We start from the raw sequence: 22,593 nt of genomic DNA, 5'->3' as shown, positions 1-22,593 counted from the left end.
TTTGGTCCTGGAACCCTCCCTTGTTTCCCCCTCTACTTAAGAGGCAGAGATAGAAAAATCGAGGTATGTGGTTTTGTTTGAAGGAAAGAAAAGCAATAGATTGGGGTACAAAATAAGAGGAAAAAAAAAAGGTCAGAAGTCAAATACGCTGGAAATGGGCAGAGTCCCTCTAGAGAAACTCATTCTTTAAACCTACAACAAGTACTTCAATCATTCTTACTAGTTTTCATCATGATGATTTGATTAAACATTATAGCTTATCACAATAATATTTAAATTGGCCATTACATATACTTTTAACGAAACCCCTTCAAGCACAAGGCCAGGGCAAGGGTACAGTGGCAGGCCATTTGCCTTGCATGCGGCTGATCCGGGATGGACCTGGGTTTGGTCCCTGGCATCCCGTGTGGTCCCCCAAGCCTGCCAGGAGCAATTTCTGAATGCAGAGCCAGAAGCAACCCCTGAGCACCACCAAATGTGGCCCAAAACCAACCAACCAAACAAAAAAACCAAAAAATTCCTTCAAGCAAGTCTGTGCCCTCTTGATATATCTTTGTTTAGTCTTCATGCATATCTTTGCTTTCTGGTACAAAATATTATCCTACATTACCATGTACTACCTCTTCTGCAAACTCAGAAATCATTAAATTCTCAAAGTGATCTTGATTTCTTTGTGTGGAGTTTTATTTGGAAACCATGATCAAAACTCCAAACCTGTTCATTGCTACTGGCAAAACAGTATTTCCAGATTCTTTTGGTAATTAAACTAGATTGAGATATAACAGATATGTATACAAATATAAATTATATGTGTTTGTCTACATATGTAGTTTTTATGTATGTGTAGGTGCACATGTTAGCAGAGATCTAACTCAGGGTCTTACTTTTACAAGGCAAGGTAACCGTCATACACCAAATTATATCCCAGGACCCTTTATTTATTTATTTATTTTTTAGTTTTTAGTTTTTAGTTTTTGGGTCACACTCAGCAGCACTCAGGGGTTATTCCTGGCTCTACACTCAGAAATTGCTCCTGGCAGGCTCGGGGGACCACATGGGATGCTGGGATTCGGACCACCATCCTTCTGCATGCAAGGCAAATGCTTTACTAACATATTTCTCTGGCCCCAGGACCCTTTATTTCTTTTTTTTTTTTTTTTTTTTTTAGTTTTTGGGTCACACCCGGCAGTGCTCAGGGGTTACTCCTGGCTGTCTGCTCAGAAATAGCTCCTGGCAGGCACGGGGGACCATAGGGGACACCGGGATTCGAACCAACCACCTTTGGTCCTGGATCGGCTGCTTGCAAGGCAAATGCCGCTGTGCTATCTCTCCGGGCCCAGGACCCTTTATTTCTAACTGAAGGTTAAATGTCACTTATTTGTCTTTAGATATATATACAAATTGTATTCCATTTCTTTCATTGGTCAAGAAACATGAAATACTTTCACAGGTTATTTGAAGATACAGGATAGATACAATTGTGATCTACCAACAATATATTCATTCCTTCTGAATACTTATATTGCTATCTGAACCGAAAGTGTAAAAGAGAGCCCCTTTGTTTTAAGCTATGAGACACAAAGACAAAAGAAAAAAATTACTTTGTCTTTATTTTGATTTAGGATGAGGATCATCAAGCCCGGGTAGAGGAGGCGATCACCCGCACAGTCGTTTGTGCCCTGAAAACTGCAGAGGATCCACACAATACCAGAGCTTGGCTAAACCCAACCGAGGTAGACTGTCTCTAGTTTTCGGTTTTCGCCGTGTAGTTTCCTGTGATAAATTGACGCTAGACGTAATCTGCCCATTTATGTAAGTATGGATAACCGTTCTGAAAGGATTTTTTCATCTTTCCCTAGGTTGAGGAAATATCCCATCAAGTTAATTGTTGCTACTTAAATGGAGCTGTTTCTGCCCTTTTGAATCATTATACATCGAAGGCAAAAGACATTCAAACTCTGAGAACAAATGAAGAGTCCATGAGAAAGGAAGACTTATCTGTGTACAATCACATGGAGGTGGAAAGAATGAGCAGCCAGAACTTAACCTATGAGGCAGTGAAAGAGGAAACAGAAAATACCTTTGGTCCTGACTTGATACCTGTACTCTGGAATTCTGAAGACACTCTCTCAAGTCATGGAGGCATATGTGTAAATGATGGTAAAGACTTTGTGGACCAGAATGGAGTACACTGTAGAAAAATACTTTGTACCAATAGACAACAAATAAGGAAACAGAATGAGAATGCAAATATGGAACAACCTGCTGCAAAGAGTACTGCAGCTCCTTCTCAGACATTTATTTCTACAGATGACTTGCTGGACTGCCTGGTGCATCCACAAGTAATCAGGATAGTGACACAACTTTTAATAAAAGGAAGAGTTTTGTGATGATCAAATGTAAAAACCTAAAGCTGGAGGGATATTACAATGGGTAAGGAGTTTGCCAACCCAGGCTTGATCTCCAGCATCCTATATGTCACCCAAGCACCACCAACAGTGATTCCTGAGGGCAGAGCAGGAGTAATCTCTGACCATCTTCAGATGTGTCCAAAACATCCAAATAAATACCTTAAAGAAACTAAATATCAAAAAATAGTATGCGTTTAAAAATAAAGGATGAAAAGATGTTTAATAATCCAGTGATACTTGTTTGTAAAAGTACTTGTTCTTATCTCATTAAGTTTTAGCCTTGGGGCCCGGAAAGATAGCACAGCGGCGTTTGCCTTGCAAGCAGCCGATCCAGGACCAAAGGTGGTTGGTTCGAATCCCAGTGTCCCGTATGGTCCCCTGTGCCTGCCAGGAGCTATTTCTGAGCAGACAGCCAGGAGTAACCCCTGAGCACTGCCGGGTGTGACCCAAAAACCAAAAAAAAAAAAAAAAGTTTTAGCCTTTCTGATTTTCTTTCACATACACTGCCTTGGCAGCCTGGCTCATTTGTTAGACTTTCAGTCTTCTGGGTCTTGACTTTCCTTTTGTTTCTTCACTCCTTTCCTTTAGCCTTTCTCAACTGTAATCCTCAAGTGTTCTCAATAGGAACCATTACCCCATAGCCTGAAGCAATGGTCAGACTGCTGCTTGGTTTGGAAAGATTTATGGAACATAGCTATGCTGTGTAATCTAGGCTCACAGTGCAGAGTAGCAATAGAGACTGGGGAATTGGCAAAGTTGAAAAGATTCACTACCTGAATATTCATATTATCTCTTAAGAAAAGGGTTATCAACTCTGGGCCATAATTGTCCATGTAGATTCTAGCCTTCATCTGAAGCAGATCATACTTTAATACCTGCAGAATTTCCACTCATTAACCTGTACCATTCACAGATACCAATAAGTAAAAAAGTAGTGGTTGCTAACAGCCATCCAGATATGATCCTCAGAGGCATCCATCTGATCCTCAAGTTCCAGTAGGATTGATCCCTGAGCTCAAAGCCAGGACATAAACTCTGAGCACAGCTGGATGTGGCCCCACAACAAATAAAATTGATTTGAGCCAGTTTGGTCAGAAAAATTTTAAACTGTTCTAAGATAAAGCATGTAATTTGATTCTAAGTAACAGTGTGATCTGCTGGGACCTGAAAAAATAAGACATTATATGAATGAGTTTTTAGTGTAAATAGATAATAGTGATAATTTCCTGGTAAAGTGAAGATAGAGAGTATGACACTGAAAGGTCCTGGCTACTGCAGAGATGACAGAGTGAGAAGGTGCAAGTGTTAACAACAGGTTGCCACCTGCTCTGTGTTCTTGTGGAAGGCTTGTAAGGTTTTCAAAAATAAATACCATTGGAACTCTTTGGTGTTACAGCTTTTTTATTGAACAACTCAAGCTGGAATATCTCTGCTGGCTGAGTTGACTGCAGAAATTGGAACCATTGCATTCTGGATCGCCTCTTTTCTTACACATCTCTGACTCTTAGAATAGTGAACTAAGTTTATGTACATTACATATACCCATCCCTTAGTGGTTTCTGTTGTCTAATTGGTTATACCCTTTTAGATTAACCAATTGGAACAGCTACTCTTGTATATAAATAAGGGAATATACTGATTGTGGGATGACCACTTAGATTGTATATGTGCTTATCTGGGTTTGTAAAAGATGGTATTTGCCCTTTTGCAAATGAGGCCTACCCATCATAATGGCCCATACATGACCCATAATAAATAAGTGACCCATACATGCAAATTACTGTAAGATGACCCTGAACTCTGCCCAACCCTTTCTAATCCCTTCCTGCTAATCTTCATATCATTCCCCCCTTTGGAATAGGTACCCTAAATTAGGGAAATGGAACTAAGAACAGATACAAAAGGGGAGGGGAATGTCTTCACTATAAAAGGGATCCCTTATGTGAGTGCAAGTAGATTGAAAGTAGAAACATATTTAAAGGTCACTGCTCACTGTTCATATGCTTAACCAGAGGTCTTGAAGTAATTTGGGCCTTCCAGATGATATACCTGTTCCTGTGGTCAGCACTAGAATTTGTTCTGAGTCCTCTTCATTAATAGGGCATCTATTTTCATCTGTTCTTAATTTCTAAGTGTGTTGGGCCAATCCATCTCTTTACTTGAGCACAGTGAATCGAGCTTAGGATCTCAGGAACCTTGATGGCTCTAGGAGTAGAGAGACTGGAAAATCGTTCTTCCAAAGAATTTGCAATTCTGGTGAATGTATTCCACCCAATAAGTTAACTAGCCCATGTGCCTGAAGGATTAAGTTTCCAAGATGATACTTTGAGCCTAAAGAATACTTGTTGACCAGACTTTCTTAGAACCTGCTGGAATGAGCTGAAAGGAAGAGTATGTCATTGTAACAAGGAGTAGATCAGTCAAATAAGAGATCTGTACAGGTGAAGGGCCTATGATTTAGGGCTTTGAAGAGGCTAAATACCCAAGCCAATGGTTTGCATAATGTATATTTGAAGCAAAGTTAGAGGGAGAACCTGTTGCTTATTTTGTGAGGTTTCATGACTAAGTTTGATCTTCAAGGTCTGATTTACTCTTTTCACCTTATCTGATGATTGTGGTCTTCAGGTAGAATGTAAATAATACTCAATTCCCAGCGATATGACTGAAATAGGAGTTGTTGGTTATCACTGTGTAAGGTACAGATTAGCCCAAATCTGGGAATTATTTTCCTGGAAAAACGATGTAGTCACTTCTTAGGCTCTTTCAGTTCTTTTATGGGTATATGGGTGGGGGAGGGTGTTGGATATACTCAGACATACTGAATATATTGGATATACTCAGCTTACTACTGGCTCTGCTCTGTCATCATTGATCATACAGAGTACCAAGCATCCAACTTGGGTTAGTTACATGCAAGGTAAGAGCACTTGCAAAAGGCAAAAACATGGTACCATTTTTCCAGTCCCTGCCCTCTCTATTCTAATAGAAAGTACTTCTAATCATCAAGACAAGCAAAATTTTTCATCCACCTTTGTGGTGGTAATTGAGTAAAGTCTAGTTGATGGCCCTCTCCAGGATACGTGCCATATCTTTGTGTATTACTGATTGGTATTCTAAGCTCCCTGAGGATTGTCATAAGTATAGATTTCACAACTGTGTACAATTCATCCCAAAACTTTAGATAGCACCTTCCCAGGAAAAACGTGGTGGAGTCTGAGTATGTGGAATCTGGCCCTGCTTACATGATACGGAACCCTTGATAAAATCCTATGGGGGAGAGAATATGTAGGGAAATGCATAGTTTTTTACTTCTAGAGCCATTCCTCTCTTTGTATCCTCTTGCTAATGCTTAAGATCATTCCTTCTCCACTATAGGAGGTGAAATTGTCCCTGAGATGTGGTTGAGAGACTAAAGCCAATACTGTACTAACACCTTGGTCTTAGGCTTCCTGATCTGCCCTTTTCTATTATCTTTGAGTGTTTTAATTATCTGTGAGCTATACTTAAAAGGCTTTTCCTTTACAATCAAGTCCCTTTTCTCTCAAATGACAGCATGTGTATGCAGTACCAAAAAGTATGTTTAGAGTCTGTGTAGACTTTGACTTGTCCTCCTTTTGTTCCAGAGCTCTGATTAAGGTTGAGTCTAATTGAACTGAACATCCTGTGTGTAGAGCATTGCATTTTCACAGCTGCATGGGCGGGGAGTCAGGGAACACTGCCACATATTCTGATGTATGAGTGCTTTTATCTACAGGATTTTCCATCTGTAAAAAAAGTAAGATTTTCAAAAGGCTATCAGACAGTAGGTTGGAGGTAAGAGGGTTATATTTATGAGGGTTCCAGCTAAGTAATAAAATGAATAGGTTTCAGGTAATGCATAGCTTCAAAGTTAGGTCAGGATACCCTTAAGAGCATGGGGTACCCTTAGGAAGTGGCTATCAGTCATCCAAAGGTTACCGCTGGTTTCTAGGAGTGACATTTTTTGGCGAGGGGTGTAGATTATTAAGGCCCCTCCCAAATTTATAGATCTCCTTTGCCAGAAAAACCCTAGTGGCTACTGCTCTCAAGCAGCAAGGCCACCCTGCTGTGACCAGATCTAGCTGTTTGCTCAAGTATCATACTAGTTGCTTTTCTGTGTCTGATAATTAAGTTAAAACTACTAGAATTCAGGGCCAGAGATATAGCACTGCAGTAGGGCATTTGCATTGCAAGCAGCCGACCCAGGACCGATGTTGGTTCGAATGCCAGTATCCCATAGGGTCCCCTGTGCCTGCCAGGAGTGATTTCTGAGCACAGAGCCGGAAGTAACTCCCGAGCGCCACCGGGTGTGACCCCAAAACCAAAAAAACAACTACTAGAGTTATAACTTGTCTTGCAGAAATATAAAGATGAAAGGAATTATCAGCTTGTGACAGAGCTAATGGTATGTTAAAGGCTGCTCTAAGGTTAGAAATGCAATCCTCTTCCTTGCTATCAAGAATGATGTCTGCATCCTACAGGCTTTCCATACAGGGTGTTGGCCATTTCTCCACATTTCGTAATCCCTACTTAGTAATATATCCTTTATACGCCTAAAAAGCACAGAGCTGAATTTTGGTTGTGGGTATCCCTACTTAGTAATATATCCTTTATACCCCTAAAAAGCACAGAGCTGAATTTTGGTTGTGGGTATGGGGATACCAAATATAGTTTGAATTGGTCCCTGGAGTTAAAATCTCCTGGTTTAACTTGTATACAGAACTGGACCTTATTCCTATTAAACTTATGTTCCTTAGATACCAAAATTTAAGGATCTTGAAGGGTTTTTCCCCTGTACAGATCTTGTGCTGTAAAGTAGATGAAGATATCACTTATAGAATGGATGATTGGGGGGGGGGTACACCCAGTGATGCTCAGGGGTTACTCTTGGTTATGGGCTCAGAAATCGCTTCTGGCTTGGGGGGACCATATAGGATGTGGTCTGTCCGAGACTAGCACTGGCAAAGCAGACGCCTTACTGCTCTGTGCCACCACTCTGGCCCCTAGATCAGATTTTACTCTCACCTTAAAGTATGATCTCCCAAATCTCCTCAGAGCTTACCCAAATAAATGGGAGCTGTCCCAAAACCCTTGGGGAAGTATGGTCAAGGTATTGGGAGTCTTTGGCTACAAGAATGAAGAAAAATTCATCCTTTAGGTCTCACTGAACACTGGTAGGAGGTAAGAATGCATCCTAGAGGCTGTATGAATTTGGGACAGTAGGATCTATAGGGATCAGTAGGAATAATAACCTGATTGCCCTTAAATCTTGGACCATATTCTATCCCTGTTAAATTTTCTCATTGCCAAGATAAGAAAACTACTTGGAGATTTATTTACAGGGTCTAAATATGCCAAACTCTTAAGAGTCTCTCTATTCTTGGGGGTTTGTATTGGCATTTCTCTTTAAGTGGGTGCTAACCTCTGTTTGGGAAATTGTTGGGTTTGCTTAGCTGAATACTCACTAAAAAGAGAACTTTCACAGAATTCTTATTTCAGTGTATTTTTAAATGATTTATTTTATTAATGTTATTAAATTATACAACTTGATCATAGTTATGCATAGTAAAAAATTATTTTATTTATACTTTGGTGTTAATCCACAGGTTCTAGCATCCACCAGAGATCATGGCAGCATATTCCTTCAGAAATGGGGCAGAGGAAGGGGGTGATATTGCATTGTTATTCCTTCTCCTTGAAATGATAAACATGTACTTTTCTTCCACAAATATAAGATCCATGGTGTGGTAACTAAATTATATGATTTAAATACTCAAATTTATTTTACACAAGTGTGGTTCATTTCAATGACAAAAATCCATTGAACTTTGAAAGCGATATTAAAAGAGAATGCTTGCTCCACAATTAGTTATGTAGAGATGAGGATCTTTCTCAAAAGATAAAGGATCTCAAAAGATCATAAAATGTAGGGCATCTTTCTAAAAGTAATGAGGTACTCTGGGTAAGCCTGGTAGTCATAAAAAACTACAAATAAGCTGGGTTTTCTCACGTTGTCTGTGACAGAGTCATACAGGTCAGTAGGGATTTGAGGATTCTTTGGAGGAGGCACAATCAAGGATCCATTTCCAACTGTGTAGATTCCAGTGAGTACTCGTACATAATACATATGCTTTTTCCCCTGGGCATCTGGCTTGGAGTATGTGTTGTTGGAAGAATAAATGGCATCAACAGCAAAATATGTTCCTTTTCCATATACCACAGCTGTAAAGAGAAAAAATACACTTTGAGGCCTTCTCAGAATGGGGGCAGGTAGAGTCCCATTTCTTCCTGAAGCACAGCCAACACACTGACATAAAATTGGCTCAGCTTTACAACTGAACTAAGCAACCAAACTGTTCCAGATCAATAGATCCTGAAATACATAGCTGCATATGCAAATGCAAATTTTGCGTATGCATCTCAAAATTGTATAGTTGTGTCAACCCAATAGAATCCCAGAAAATATGATGGCAAAGTCGTACAGAAGACCACTAAGCTCAGTGAGCCTAAACAATAACACAGAAAGCTCAGCTAGCACTACCAGCCCAGTTAAATTCTCAATAACTTTAATAACACCATCGAGAGATATAATAATTACTAAAAATTGACTCGATGATCTCAGTTTTGATAATTCCACTTGACTTTGTGTTGTAGCAAACAATACGAAGTCAATTTGTGTCTACAACAGGGAAGGCTATAGTAGAAGATGGGAAATTGGGGACACTGGTAGAGGGACTGGTATTGAAACGTAACAACTAAAATAACTGTATTATGATCAACTTGGTAAATCATAGTGTTATAATAAAACTGTTTTTAATACTAAGATATAAAATTTTTTCAATTTAGCCTGTTATATGACCTGGTGACCCAGTATGTCAAATAATCTTAAAAAGGATTTTGTGGGTATTTTTGGCATGAACTAGTCTTCCTGGCCTTCATCTATTGTCTCGTTATTAATACCATACTATATTTTTTATATCTCAGAAAAACTAGCAGGGAAATGCAGTTAGAGCAGAAAAGGGAACCACTGTGATTATGTCAGTTGAACATTATCACATTGGACAAGCACTGGGTGCTGAAAGGAGATAAAGTGATAGGCAAGATACCCTTCCAGTAGTAATATTGAAAACCACTGTGTCTAAAAGGAAAGAAAGGAAGAGAATTAAAAAAATGTCTGCCACACAGGAAGCAGAGGTGAAGGCAGGGGTGAGGGTGGGGGGAAACTGGGGACATTGGTGGTGGGAAATGTGCACTGGTGAAGGGCGTTGTATATGACTATATGACTGAAACTCAATCATGAACAACTTTGCAACTTTATCTCAGGTGATTCAATTAAAGAATTTATATTGAAATAAAAGCAGGCTGGGGGACAAGAGGAAAACTGGGGACATTGGTGGAGGAAAATGAAAGTTGGTGAATGAATTGATGTTGGAACATTGTATGCCTGAAACATAGTAACTCCAAAAATAAAGAAAACCTTAAATATTTTGGAAGGGCACCAAGCAGTGCTCTTTTGTGGGTGGCATGCCTGGTAGTACTTACTCCTGGCTCTGTCCTCAGGGGTGACTCTTGGCAGTGCTTGAGGGAACATATACAGCACCAGGGATCAAGTCTGGGTCAGCTGTATGCAAAGTCAGGACCTTAACCCCCTGTACTCTCTCTGGCCTCTATTATCCCCTTTTAAAGTTAATTTTATCGATTCTCAATTTTTTGAAATACTATGTAACTTTTGGAATAAAGACCTAGGCCACTGTGTGCATAAGCATCACTGTACATACTTTCTCTGTTGTGCAATTTTGGCTCCTTTGATGTGAATTAACGTTTACTTGTGGGTTCTCAATTTCATCAATGATTTCCATGTCTTTTATTTCTCTCCAACACCATTGCTGTTTTGACGTGTTACTGCTTCATGGTGTAGCTAGAGGTCAGTGAAATAGCTCCGTGAAAATTGTTTCCAGGGCCAGAGACAGTGCAGGGGTTAAGACATCTTGAATGTGAACAAACCAGATTCGATACCCCCGCACCCTATGTGGTCCTCTTTCTCTTGTTACTCAGCTTTTTTACTAGTCTGATCACAAGATCTGTGATCCCTCCTCAAGCCAGTCACATATATTTGCAGTATGATGTATCTCTAAAAGAAAACTTCCCTGGATCACATGGGGTAAGATAAAGGGACTCAACCTGACATACTAGTACATAATAAAATAGCTGGGATTCATTGTCTGTTCACAGTATCCTCCTTTAGGCAGCTGTATAGTTCTTCCCTCCTCTGCAAATAGCCTAACTGAAGTTCTAGAGATTTGTGCACCTCAAGTTCTAGTCTTGCATTGACTAATCTACAATTCATGCCACCCTGAGTCTCTATTTTACTACAGTTGTAGATACATATCAAGCTTCCTCTGTTTCTACCAACACTCTTGGATTTTGTTTACTCACCTGCAAAAAAAAAAAAAAAAAAAAAAGCAATGGTATAGGTTGATCAGGCTTCCTTCAGCAATAAGTTAATAAAAGTTGCTGAAATGTTTGGTTTTTTGGTTTCTGGTTGTCCTCTGAGGAGATTATTTTTCCCCTGACACAGTTTATTCTGTTATGTTTTCTACATGTATCTCACACTAATGCTTGCTTAATAGAATGTGTGTGTGTGTGTGCGCGCGTGCGCAAGAGAGAGTGAGTGTCTTGGCTGGGTGTCATGGAAACCAAATGACTTGCCTCCTTACCATTTTGGCTTGACTGGGTGTCAGAGAACTAAATGAGTTGCCTCCTTACCATTTTTACCAGCATAACTGCGGTTAAAGCCATTTCTATTGACATACGGTACGGAGTCTACATCTGTCCCATGGAAGAGCTGCTTCTCATTTATTATATTGCTATTCTTGGCATCCATGGTTTTCTTTTTCATCTGGTAACTATTCCAGAGATCTATATTCTGGATCCTCTCAATCTGAAAATCAAACAAGAAATATATTTTAGCAGTCCCAAGAGAAATTGGAAAATATAGCAATGAAACATAACTATTATTCTTCTTAAATAAAAATTATAATAAAAGCAAACTCAATGTCAGTTGTAGATTTCTATTTTCAAAACCCTTTTTAGATCATTTTTCACAGAATGGGTCCTATGAAATAAATACTGATTTACAGTTTTAAAGCAACTTCTATTATTTAAACATCATGAATTACAAAGTTTTTTTTTTTACTGTTACAAAGTTCTTTATATTGAGTTTCAGGCATACAGTGTACAATACCCTTCACTAGTGCACATTTCCTGCCACCAATGTCCCCCATTTTCCTCCCACCTTCACCCCTGCTCTCTTCCCTGAATGCCTCTGTGGAAGACATATTTTCTTTCCCTCTTTTCTCTTTTTTTTTTTTCCTGTTTAAACACTGTGGTTTACAATAATGTTACTGAACAGGTTTCATGCCTATCGCTTTTTCACCTTTTAGTATCCTGTTCTTATTCAGTGATAATTTTCAACTATCATTGTCAAAGTGGTCCCTTTGCTGCCCTAACTCCAATCTCCTGATACATGTGGCAAGCTTCCTACCTATAGATCAGTCCTCTTAGCCCTCATCTCTGTCTTCTCTGGATATTACCATACTATCTATTTTTAATATCCCACAAATGAGTGTCATCATTCTATGTATACTCCTCTCACTCTGACTCATTTTTCTCAGCATAATACTCTCCATATCCATCCATGTATAAGCAAAGTTTATTATTTCATTTTTTCCCAACAACTGTACAGCATTTTATTGTGTAGATGTACCATAGTTCCTCTATCCATACATCTATTCTCAGACACTTGGTGTGCATGTGGGGGGGGTGTTTTTAGATTATGGCTATTGTGAATAGTGCTTCAATGAACACAGGAATGCAGATGGCTTTTCAGCATTGTGTTTTTGAGCTCCTAGGATATATTCCTACCTAGAGCAGTCCTCCTTGCCCTCATCTCTATTGTCTCTGGATATTACCATACTATCCTTTTTTAATATCCTACAAATGAGTGTGATCATTATTTATGTCTATCATAAATGTCCCTTTCCCTCTGACTCATTTTTCTCAGCATAATAATCTCCAGATCTATCCATGTATAAGCAAATTTCATGACTTCATTTTTCCTAATGGCTGCATAGTAGTCCATTCTGTGGATATACCACAATTACTTTAGCCACTCATCTGTTGTTGGGCATCTGGGTCATTTCCAGATTCTGGTTATTGTTCACTGACATGAACATAGGAATGCAGAGGGAATTATTGTATTGTGTTTTTGTGGTCCTTACAGTATATCCCTAGAAGTAGTATTGCTGGATCATATGTCTATTTTTTTTAAGGAATATCCATATTGTTTTCCAAAAAGGATGAACCAGTTGACATTCCCACCAGCAGTGAATGAGAGTCCCTTTCTCTCCATATCCATGACAACACTGTGTGATTTGTCAGTCTTTGTGGTGAGATGATATCTCATTGTTTTGATTTACATCTCCCTGATAATTAATGATGTGGAGCATTTTTTCAGGTGCCAAGAGGCACATTCATCTCTTCTTTCCATTTTTTGATTGGGGTTAGGTGTATTATTCTTGTTCAGTGCTTTATATCTTAGATATTAACCCTTTATCAGGTGAATATTGGGTGAATAGTTTCTCACAATCTGTGTGTAGTCTAGGTATTCTAGTCACTCCTTCCTTTGAGAAGCAGAAGCTGCTTAGTTTAATGTAGTCCCATTTGTTTATTTTAAAGCATCTTTTAAACATTCTATGAGTGCAAATACTATTTATATGTAAAATGAATAAAATTAGAACTCATTATGTACTCATATCAGCTTCTGCTTTTTAACTTTTATTTTTTGATAACTCCTCCTAATGCTATCAATCTTTAACTTTACCTCTTCTTCCTATAGCTGTCTAGGTCACAGTGGTCGGCAACCTTTTTTTTCAACTGAGCCAAATCTCACCAAAACCACGATTGAAATTTACTTTGAGAGCCACATTTTTAAAACCGAAAATACATAGGATGGTACACTGTTTTTAGTTTTAATAAGTTTTTATTGAGAATATTCTGCATGCAAGTATCCACACAGAAATCTGTGGGTTGCCGACCACTGGTCTAGGAGATAGCCATGTTCTAAATCTGGAGTAGGACAGTAATGAATAAAAATTCTTGTCTGTCTATTTGGAAAAGTGGGGCTCAAACACATAATCCTTGTCTGAGAAAACTTCATGTATCCCTCTGTGGTATTTTCTAGATACTTCATCCAGCTTTGAAGCCTTAACTCTGATTTTTATTTCACTGTTTCTCCAAGTAAATACATTTTTTAATATTTTAACATGCTGTTATATAATTGCTCATAACAAACTATCTTAGTAATCATAGTGAAGTGACATTTGATGAATCTAGAATTGAAATCTAATTACCTTTAAATATATTCCCATTCAATTACTGACCCTCATTAGCTCTGAGATCACAGAAGCTCAGGTATCATTAAGTAGATTGGTATGGACACAGATAAATTTTATTACTCTACTATGAAATTTCAACTTTTGTTGAAAAGAACCTGAGGTGACTGAGTTAAGTGAAAGAAGACAGGTAATTAAAGATAATTATTAATAATGGTTACATTCATAGGTCGAATATAATCACAGCAAATGAATTGGCACAGCACACAACAAAGATAATAGCACAACAAAAATAACTCTCAGACTCTGAGAAATATGGTTACCAGAAGTAAAAGGGTAGGGAAGGAAAGAAATGGATAGAGGCAGTCACTTTGATAGTGTAATGGCAATAGAGATTTGGCACTGGAGCTTTAGCACTAGGTGAGGTAGAATTTTATATGTCTATATGAAATAGTTTTCATGAAATGTATTGTAAAGCAATAGCAAATCTGTAACATTTTATTCATTTATTTATTCAATTTTTGTTTTCTATACCACACCTGTCAGTACTTAGGGGTTATTCCTGGCTCTGAGCTCAGAAATCACTTCTGGCAAGCTTGGGGGGACCATATGAGATGCCAGGGATAAAGCCCAGGTCTGTCCTGGGTTGGCTGCATGCAAGGCAAACGTTCTACTGCTATGCTATTTCTCTGGCCCAATACATTTAAAAATTTTTTTTCTATGGGTCATAAGGATAATACATTAGGCAAGGGACTTGCCTTGCACGGGACCAACCAAGGTTTGACCCCCAGAACCACATATAGTGAGTGCCCTGCACACCAACAGGAATGATCCCTAAGTCAGAGCCAGGAATAAACAAAAATCCAGCTGGATGTGGTCCAAAAAAAACAAAATGCAAATCAGACCAAAACAAACCATATGCACAGAAACGAAACAAATTTTAGGTAAAAAAATTTATAGGAAGACAACGAAATTTATGTATGCAGTCCTACAATGCTACTTATTCCTACCAATAAGAAACTCCAAGGCAGGAGCAGTAGCACAGTGGTAGGGCACTTGCCTTGCACGCAGCCAACCTAGGACGGACCTCAGTTGGATCCCCCATGTCCCATATGGTCCTCTCAAGCGAAGAGCGATTTCTGAGTGCAGAGCCAGGAGTAACCCCTGAGTGTCACCAGGTGTGGCCCCAAAATAAAAACAAAAACAAATAAAAGAAATCCTTCATCATCAAAAGGCTTACCTTCTCAATGACGAAGGCTGAGCAGGTCTGATTAAATTTATTTGCCACAGCGATGTATTCCTGATGATTAGACGGTAGGTCAACCACGCAGATATTCTGCTGCTGCATATCACTCCAATGTGAAGGAATCTCGACTGCAATGTAGACATTTGAAGATTCCTTCACAATCTACACAATCCATGTTCCTAGTGTGCTTTGCAAAGCTGGATAGCACTGTGCTCTTGCTTTCTAAATACCTTGATGTGCTCAAGAAGTTTATTATTTTTCTACGAAAATGTATTTCTCAAGTGTATACCACAGACAACCTATATTAGAGCCAACCTTAATACTTGTTTAAAATAGTCCACAGATCTACTGAAAGAAGATACCTGAGATGTAAAGCCTTTGTGCCTGCATCTTAAATTGTTGATGGTACTCAAATCTGTGGCCTGAGTGTTGACTATAGCTTACTTATAGATTAGTTCAATGTATATTCTGTTCAATCTCTAATCTGTCGCTTAACAGTTTAACAATAAATGCTTTCTCTACAATATTTTAGATAATTACCACTGTCTTCTTTCAAAATGTGTGACCTTTGACAAGATTTCTCACTGTCACAAGTGATGTAGAAATGTCACTCCACGTCTATTATTTTATTCCTTTCCCCTTGTCCACAAGATTAGAACGGCAGATTATAGTAGCAGTTTTGTCTCCTCTTCAGCTAAATGGATCCCACAATAGATTTGTCATCTCACTAGAGTTGTCATTAATTCACACTTAACTAAAAAAGCCAATGATTGATGTCTGTATTGGAAGTCAATTTTTCACTTTGGACTTAGGGACTTATATGATTGGGGCGAAAATGGTATCTCCACAAGATAAACCTTCCTAGGGATCAAAACTATTCAGGAAATCTGTTTGCTGCTTCCTAGTGGGGTTTTGTTTTTGTTTTGTGGCCACAACTGGCAGTGCTCAGGTGTTACTCCTGGCTCTAAGCTCAGGAATCATTCCTGAGCATCATATGGGATGCCGAGGATTGAACCCAGGTTAGCCTCATGCAAGGCAAATACCTTAACCACTGTGCTATTTGTTTCTATTTGTCCCTGCTGTTCCTGGTGTGTATGCCAAGGAATCTTTGCTGAGAGCAGAAGAACTGATTTGTAGGAGCAGTCTCATTCCTGGTCCTTGCTATCATACAGACACACACAAAGAGTGCTCATTCTGATGATGCTGCCTTCTCCCTTCTGTTCTAAAAAACCTGGGCTTACTTTCCTTACATTTTTTTCGTTCTCTGGAGGGAAGCAGTCACTTCTGCTGAACAGAGCTGGCTCTCAGAAGCTGCTAAACAGGGGAATGGGACCAAATGTAAGTTTTGGCTGTTGTCACATTGCCTTGTCATCTTCAGGCTGCTGCATGCTAATACCTTATTTATCCAGCCATAAAAGGAGCTCCTTGTTTGGACAGAGTGTTTTGTTTGATCCCATGAAAAGTACATGCATTTTGATCTATTTGAATATGATTTTGGTATATCTAAAAAGTGTTAAATCCAAAGTTGATATAAAATAATGAACAATAGCTGGAGAGATAGTATAGCAATGGAGTACTTGTCTTGCATGAGGCCAACCTGGGTTTAATCCCCAGAACTCTATATGGTTCTCTAAGCACTACCAGAAATAATTCCTGAGCCCTGAGCACAGAGTCAAGAGTAATCCATAAGCATCATTTGGTGTAGCTTCAAAACTGAAAGCAACAACAACAACAACACAATCAGCAACAAACACGAATGTTTGACTCACCTTCAGCTTTATTGAGCCGTTGAATAGCCAAAATGTCTCCTTTTGCATTTGTGGCCATATTTGTAGTCAAGTCCACTGTGTATTTCTGATCTTTAATCATGACATTAACTGTCTTTTTCCTTGTTCTCCTTGCATCTTCCAATTGCAAATTAGTTAAGTTGTTAAAACGATGAAAATTATTCTTGTAGTTATATTGCCACTCAACAAATTCACTGATAGAATCTGCTCGAGATTTCTCTTCTTTCTCCAATATAAATCTCTTAATTATTAACTCAATTTTATTTCTAGCCTCCATTACATCTCTGCTAATGCCCTCAATATCAATGGAAAGTTTATTAATATCCAGTGATAGGGTAATATTTAATCCCTTCTGTAATTCATTCAATTCCTGAAATTCTTTTTCATCAAAGTCTTTGATACACTCATCTTTAAAGCTAAAAGAATATTGTTCCTTTATAATCAGATCCTTTATCCATGAGAGGGCACATTCCACTTGTTTTATATCATCACCACACACCTGAAAAAATACTGGTTCTGTTTTCTTCTTTAAAACCAATGGATCCTTTTTGGGTTCTTTTTGCATTAAATTGCTAATATATGCTAAAAGAAAAAAAGCAAAACAGGGAAAATTAGTGACAGAAACAAGTCATCAAGTCATAATACCCAAAGACTTATTATCAAGCTGTAAAGAATTATTTTTTGAAGCAAAGATTTTTATTTAAAGGAATTTACTTAGAGACATGCAAAAGGGCGAGAAAGATGGAATTCATATTCCAGAGAGCACAATCATCTCCTAAGCAGAAATTCCTGGGTTTAATTTATTTTTTAAATTGTGTGAGTTAAATTATACAGTATTTGCTGTCTGTAATTAAACAATACCTTCAGGACCCTTCCTTATTGTCATAAATGACAAATATCCCTCCTTTCTTTCTTCACTTTTTTCAAAGTTCAGAGATCTACTCTTGGTTGTCCACACACATTTGTTTGCACTTGTGGTTCTAAGGACTAAAATGACAACAACTGGGATTGAACTCCTTTTTTTAAGCACGCAAGAGAGTTGCTACAAATGAGTCATTTCTGGGGGTCCCAGAATCATTCTTTTGTAAGGTTTAGTAATAGGCCAATTCCTATTCCCCCAATTTCCTCAAAGAAAGAAAGAAAGAAAGAAAGAAAGAAAGAAAGAAAGAAAGAAAGAAAGAAAGAAAGAAAGAAAGAAAGAAAGAAAGAAAGAAAGAAAGAAAGAAAGAAAGAAAGAAAGAAAGAAAGAAAGAAAGAAAGAGAAAGAAAGAGAGAGAAAGAAAGAAAGAGAAAGAAAGAAAGAAAGAAAGAAAGAAGGAAGAAAGAAAGAAAGAAAGAAAGAAAGAAAGAAAGAAAGAAAGAAAGAAAGAAAGAAAGAAAGAAAGAAAGAAAGAAAGAAGAAAGAAAGAAAGAAAGAAAGAAAGAAAGAAAGAAAGAAAGAAAGAAAGAAAGAAAGAAAGAAAGAAAGAAAGAAAGAAAGAAAGAAAGAAAGAAAGAAAGAAAGAAAGAAAGAAAGAAAGAAAGAAAGAAAGAAAGAAAGAAAGAAAGAAAAAGAATCATTCCTGGCAGGCTCAGGGGAACATTTGGGGTGTCAGATCAGTCCTGGGTCTGCTGGGTGCAAGGCAAACTCCATACTGCTGTGTTATACTTGGGTCCCATTTTTGCTTTTGTTGTCTTAGATTTGATGTCAAATATAAAAATCATTGATGTTTACTTAAGTTTTCTTCTGACAGCTTTATCGGTTCTAGTCTTTTTTTTTATAACTTTATTTATTTATTGACTGATTGATTGGTTGGTTTGGGGGCCATACCCAGCCATGCTAAGGGGTCACTCCTGGCTTCTGCATTCAGGAATCGTCCCTGGTTGGCTGGGGGACCATATGGGATGCAGGGAATCAAACCTGGTCCCTCCCAGGTCGGCCACATGCAAGGCAAACATTCTATGGCTGTGCTATTTCTCCAGCTCCCTGGTTTCTAGTCTTAAACTCAAGTTCCAATTGAAATAATTTGCAGGAGTAGAAGGAATAGAAGGCGGCTCAGTAATAAAGTTTATATCTTGTGTGCATGGGACCAGGGTTCAAAGCACCAGCACCCACACACCAAGAAAAAAAATCATTTTGATATTTTTTATGTTTATTTAGTGCAAGAGGCATCCAGTTTAATTCTTCTGAATGTATATTTATTTTTCCCAATACCATTCATTGAAGAGACTATGCTTTCTTCACTGTATATCCTTAGTTCCTTTCTTAAAACTTAATCATATATGCTTTGAGTTTTATTTATGCTTTGTGGTCTCTCTCTCTCACTCCCACTGATTTATGTCTGTATTTCTACCACCATCATACCTTTTCTTATTCATATAGCTATGTGATAATACAGTGAAGTCAGGAAGTATGAGTACCACCATTTTGTTATTCTTTCAAAAGAATAATTAATAACTTAAAAAAAGTCCAACACATATTTTAGAGTAGTTTGTTCAATTTCTGTGAAAACTTTTGATGGATATTGCTTTTAAATACTTGATGTAGTGTACACATTTTAACATTTTTTACTATTATAATAAGTGATATATAATCCTGTGTCCTGATCAATATCTTATATATTTGCTATAAAGTTAGTTTTTTGGTCTATTTTGGTTTTTTAATTTTGGGGGTCACACCTAAGAGTCCTGGCTCTGTGATTAGGAATTATTCCATCAGTTCTGGTTGTTTTGAAGGGAACCAACCACATGGATGCCATGGATTGAACCCAAGGCAGTTTGCATCTAAGTCATGTGGCTTACCCCTTCCTAAACTTTTTTTAGCCCAAGTAGTTTAATTTTTAATTTTCTGTGTTAAAATTCCTAGAAATCTTTCTGTTTGGGGGCTAGAGAGATAGCACAGCGGTAGGGCATTTGCCTTCAAACAGCCTACCCAGGATGGACCTGAGTTTGATTCCTGGCATCCCACATGGTACCCTGAGTTTTCCAGGAGCTATTTCTGAGTGCAGAGCCAGGAGTAACCCGAGTGCCACTGGCTGTGACCCAAACACACACACACACACACACACACACACACACACACACACACACACACACCCCTTTCTATTTGATATCATTATAAATGAGATTTAGCTATTTCTAATGTAACATCAATATTAGAAACATACAGAAAAATAACTTACATGTAACTTTTGATATCAGAGACTTCTGTGGAGAAACCGAAGATCCTTCTCTTTTTTTCATGCTAGTATAAAATTTATCTAATAATTGAGGTTGAAACAGAACAACTTTAACATTTTTCATGGAGTGGACATGTCCTTTTCTGATAAAGTTTTCAATGGCCTCAATGATGGCATCAGCAACTTGGACTGGGTCTTGACGGGCCTGTCCTAAAAAGGGAAATAATACAAATGTCTAAAAAAGAAAGATACTTTACAATGAGCTAACTTGAGGTTCCATTATTCACAGAAAAATACCCTGTCCTGTGGGGAGCCTAGCTGATGGAACCTAGAACAAAGGACACCTCAGAAATCCGTAACCTTGTCACCCACGTGAACAGAGGCGCCCATGCCCTGAGAACAAAGGAACTAGACAAATACGAAAGTAATTCAAAGCAGCTAGAGCAGACCTAGTGAGTTTTGTGTTGGCTTCTTTTCCCAGAGCGTTATAAGATGTAAGTACGTGATGTAGTGTTCCTTTGTGTTCTAAAGCAGTGAGCAACCAAACACATTCCTTAACTGACCAAACCTTCTGTGACTGAACTATGGAGATCTGTATCTTCATGTTAGAGGGATTCTTCTGACCAACCGTAGACCTTTGTCACCTGCCCCTAGCTTATGCTAATGAATGCTTGCAATTGTAATTGGTGGAAAACCTGTAACACCCTCTGACAGTATTTCAGCCCTTAAAAGCTCATCTCCCCGACAATAAACCCCTTTTGAACAGCATGTGTTGTCTTGAGGACTTTTCTTACTAATTTCACAAGTTTCCTTCACAGATCGGTTCTGCTCGGGCAAACCCATGAATAATTAACGACCTTCATTCCCACACCCCCGCTGGACGGGGGTCCCCCACGGAAGGTTGCACTGTCCTCACGAATTCATTTTGTTAATTTTTTTCTAACAATGTATTATAATGAAACACTTAAAAATTCTAGATGTAGGAGCCGGAGTAGTGGTGCAGTGGTAGGGCATTTGCACATGGCTGACCTAGGACAGACCTAAGTTCGATCCCCCGGGGTCCCATATGGTCCCCCAAACCAGAAATGATTTCTGAGTGCATAGCCAGGAATAACTCCTGAGCGTCACTGGGTGTGGCCCAAAAGCAAAAACAAAAACAAAAATTCTAGATGCAAAGGGGAGTTATATTTGTCACAGGATGCTTGACAGCCAAGACAATGAACAAAAATTCAAAAGCCTACCCTTTGGTTTGTACAGAACAAATACAAACAATTGAGACAGTGTATCTCAAAGTTAGGTGGCATAGGTAAAATTTCTTATTTTACCACTGTCTATATTATCCTCAAAAAACAAAAGCTGGGGCCAGAGAGATAACATGGTGGTAGGACAATTGCCTCAGCATGCAGAAGGGTGGTGTTTCCAATCCCGGCATCCCATACGGTCCTCTGAGCCTGCCAGGAACGATTTCTGAGCATAGAGCAAGGAGTAACTCCTGAGTGCTGCCAGGTGTGACCCAAAAACAAAACAAAACAAAACAAAAAAGCAAAAGCTGTTAATTTGTGTTGAAAGATCAGTTTCTTTTTATCTTTACTCAATCATAACTTGATTTTGCTCACATTCTTTCTCCTTGGTATTTGCCTGATTTAAACTAAACTAACAGACCAGATGTTATAATCTTTATTGTGTTGTCTAATAATTATATTTATTAGACAGTACAAACATTATTTCATTGTAAAATATTGTTCTAATTATAATTATCATGTAATCTATTATTATTTTTATATAATTTATGAACTTCAAGAATGTTTTTATTCTCTACTTAGTGGGACTTTTTGTCAACTGAAGAGTTCAAATTTACCTCCCAAGCAAGACTTTTTCTAATTTTAGCATGGTCAGATCTATTTTAGGCCTATTTCCTAAATAAAATAATCACAAATCCCATGAAAATCTATGTAAACAATCCTATTATCAATAGTAGATGGCAAAGTTACATTGTAAGCACCACAGTGTAAAAGTTCCCTGACCTAACTGGTGTGATAGACTCAGAATATATTCAATTTCCCTGTTGATAGCATCCACCATTATTGTAGAAAATGATTGAAGATCTATTTTACTAAGCTATAGGGACAATTGTGGGAATGCAAAGAAACATCAACTAAAAAACTTAAGTTTACTTTTATATATATTTTTAGATGGTCATGAAAGAAGGAAAGCAAAACTGTGGTTATCATACAATATTTAGAATAACTTAAGTGGGACTGTTCAGATACATTAATTAATTTCAAGTAATATTTATTGGGATACATCCCAGTGTAGATGCTTAGTAAAGCAGTTGGGACACATTGGATGTGAAATGAAGGGATGAAGAGAGGTTCTAATGGGGCAGCATGGACAACGAGGGGACATTACAGAGAGAACTGTGTAATACAGAGTTATATATTTTTCTCTGGTAAAGGGGAAAAGAGCTCTTTTTGAGAAAGATAAATCTTGGTGTGGGCTATAGAGGAGACACTTGAGCAGTAATCCAGGTCTGTTATGAAGATTGATAAAAGTATATAAGACAAGAGTTGAACAAAAGAG

General features: G+C 38.2%; 3 protein-coding genes across 3 annotated transcripts in view; 1 reads left to right on the top strand and 2 right to left on the bottom strand.

The window, feature by feature from the left end:
- The window catches only part of HSPBAP1 (HSPB1 associated protein 1), a 54,113-nt gene extending 51,673 nt beyond the window's left edge, over positions 1–2,440 (top strand). The window contains exons 8-9 of the mRNA XM_049785541.1: positions 1,623–1,733; positions 1,860–2,440. Of these exons, the coding sequence (XP_049641498.1) occupies positions 1,623–1,733; positions 1,860–2,390 (642 nt within the window). The 3' untranslated portion in view covers positions 2,391–2,440. The remainder of the gene's footprint in view (positions 1–1,622; positions 1,734–1,859) is intronic.
- The window catches only part of FAM162A (family with sequence similarity 162 member A), a 497,431-nt gene that overhangs the window by 54,438 nt on the left and 420,400 nt on the right, over positions 1–22,593 (bottom strand). The window lies entirely within an intron of this gene.
- LOC126026166 (protein mono-ADP-ribosyltransferase PARP14-like) overlaps positions 11,117–22,593 on the bottom strand; it is a 54,758-nt gene continuing 43,281 nt past the window's right edge. The window contains exons 13-16 of the mRNA XM_049785865.1: positions 20,017–20,223; positions 16,838–17,437; positions 15,063–15,196; positions 11,117–11,370 (exon numbers count right to left, since the gene is read on the bottom strand). Of these exons, the coding sequence (XP_049641822.1) occupies positions 11,167–11,370; positions 15,063–15,196; positions 16,838–17,437; positions 20,017–20,223 (1,145 nt within the window). The 3' untranslated portion in view covers positions 11,117–11,166. The remainder of the gene's footprint in view (positions 11,371–15,062; positions 15,197–16,837; positions 17,438–20,016; positions 20,224–22,593) is intronic.

The sequence above is a fragment of the Suncus etruscus genome, chromosome 13, assembly GCF_024139225.1.
Source record: "Suncus etruscus isolate mSunEtr1 chromosome 13, mSunEtr1.pri.cur, whole genome shotgun sequence".
NCBI classification, from domain to species: domain Eukaryota; kingdom Metazoa; phylum Chordata; class Mammalia; order Eulipotyphla; family Soricidae; genus Suncus; species Suncus etruscus.
The sequence above is the reverse complement of the archived record's forward strand: the minus strand, read 5'-3'. Positions and strand labels throughout refer to the sequence as shown.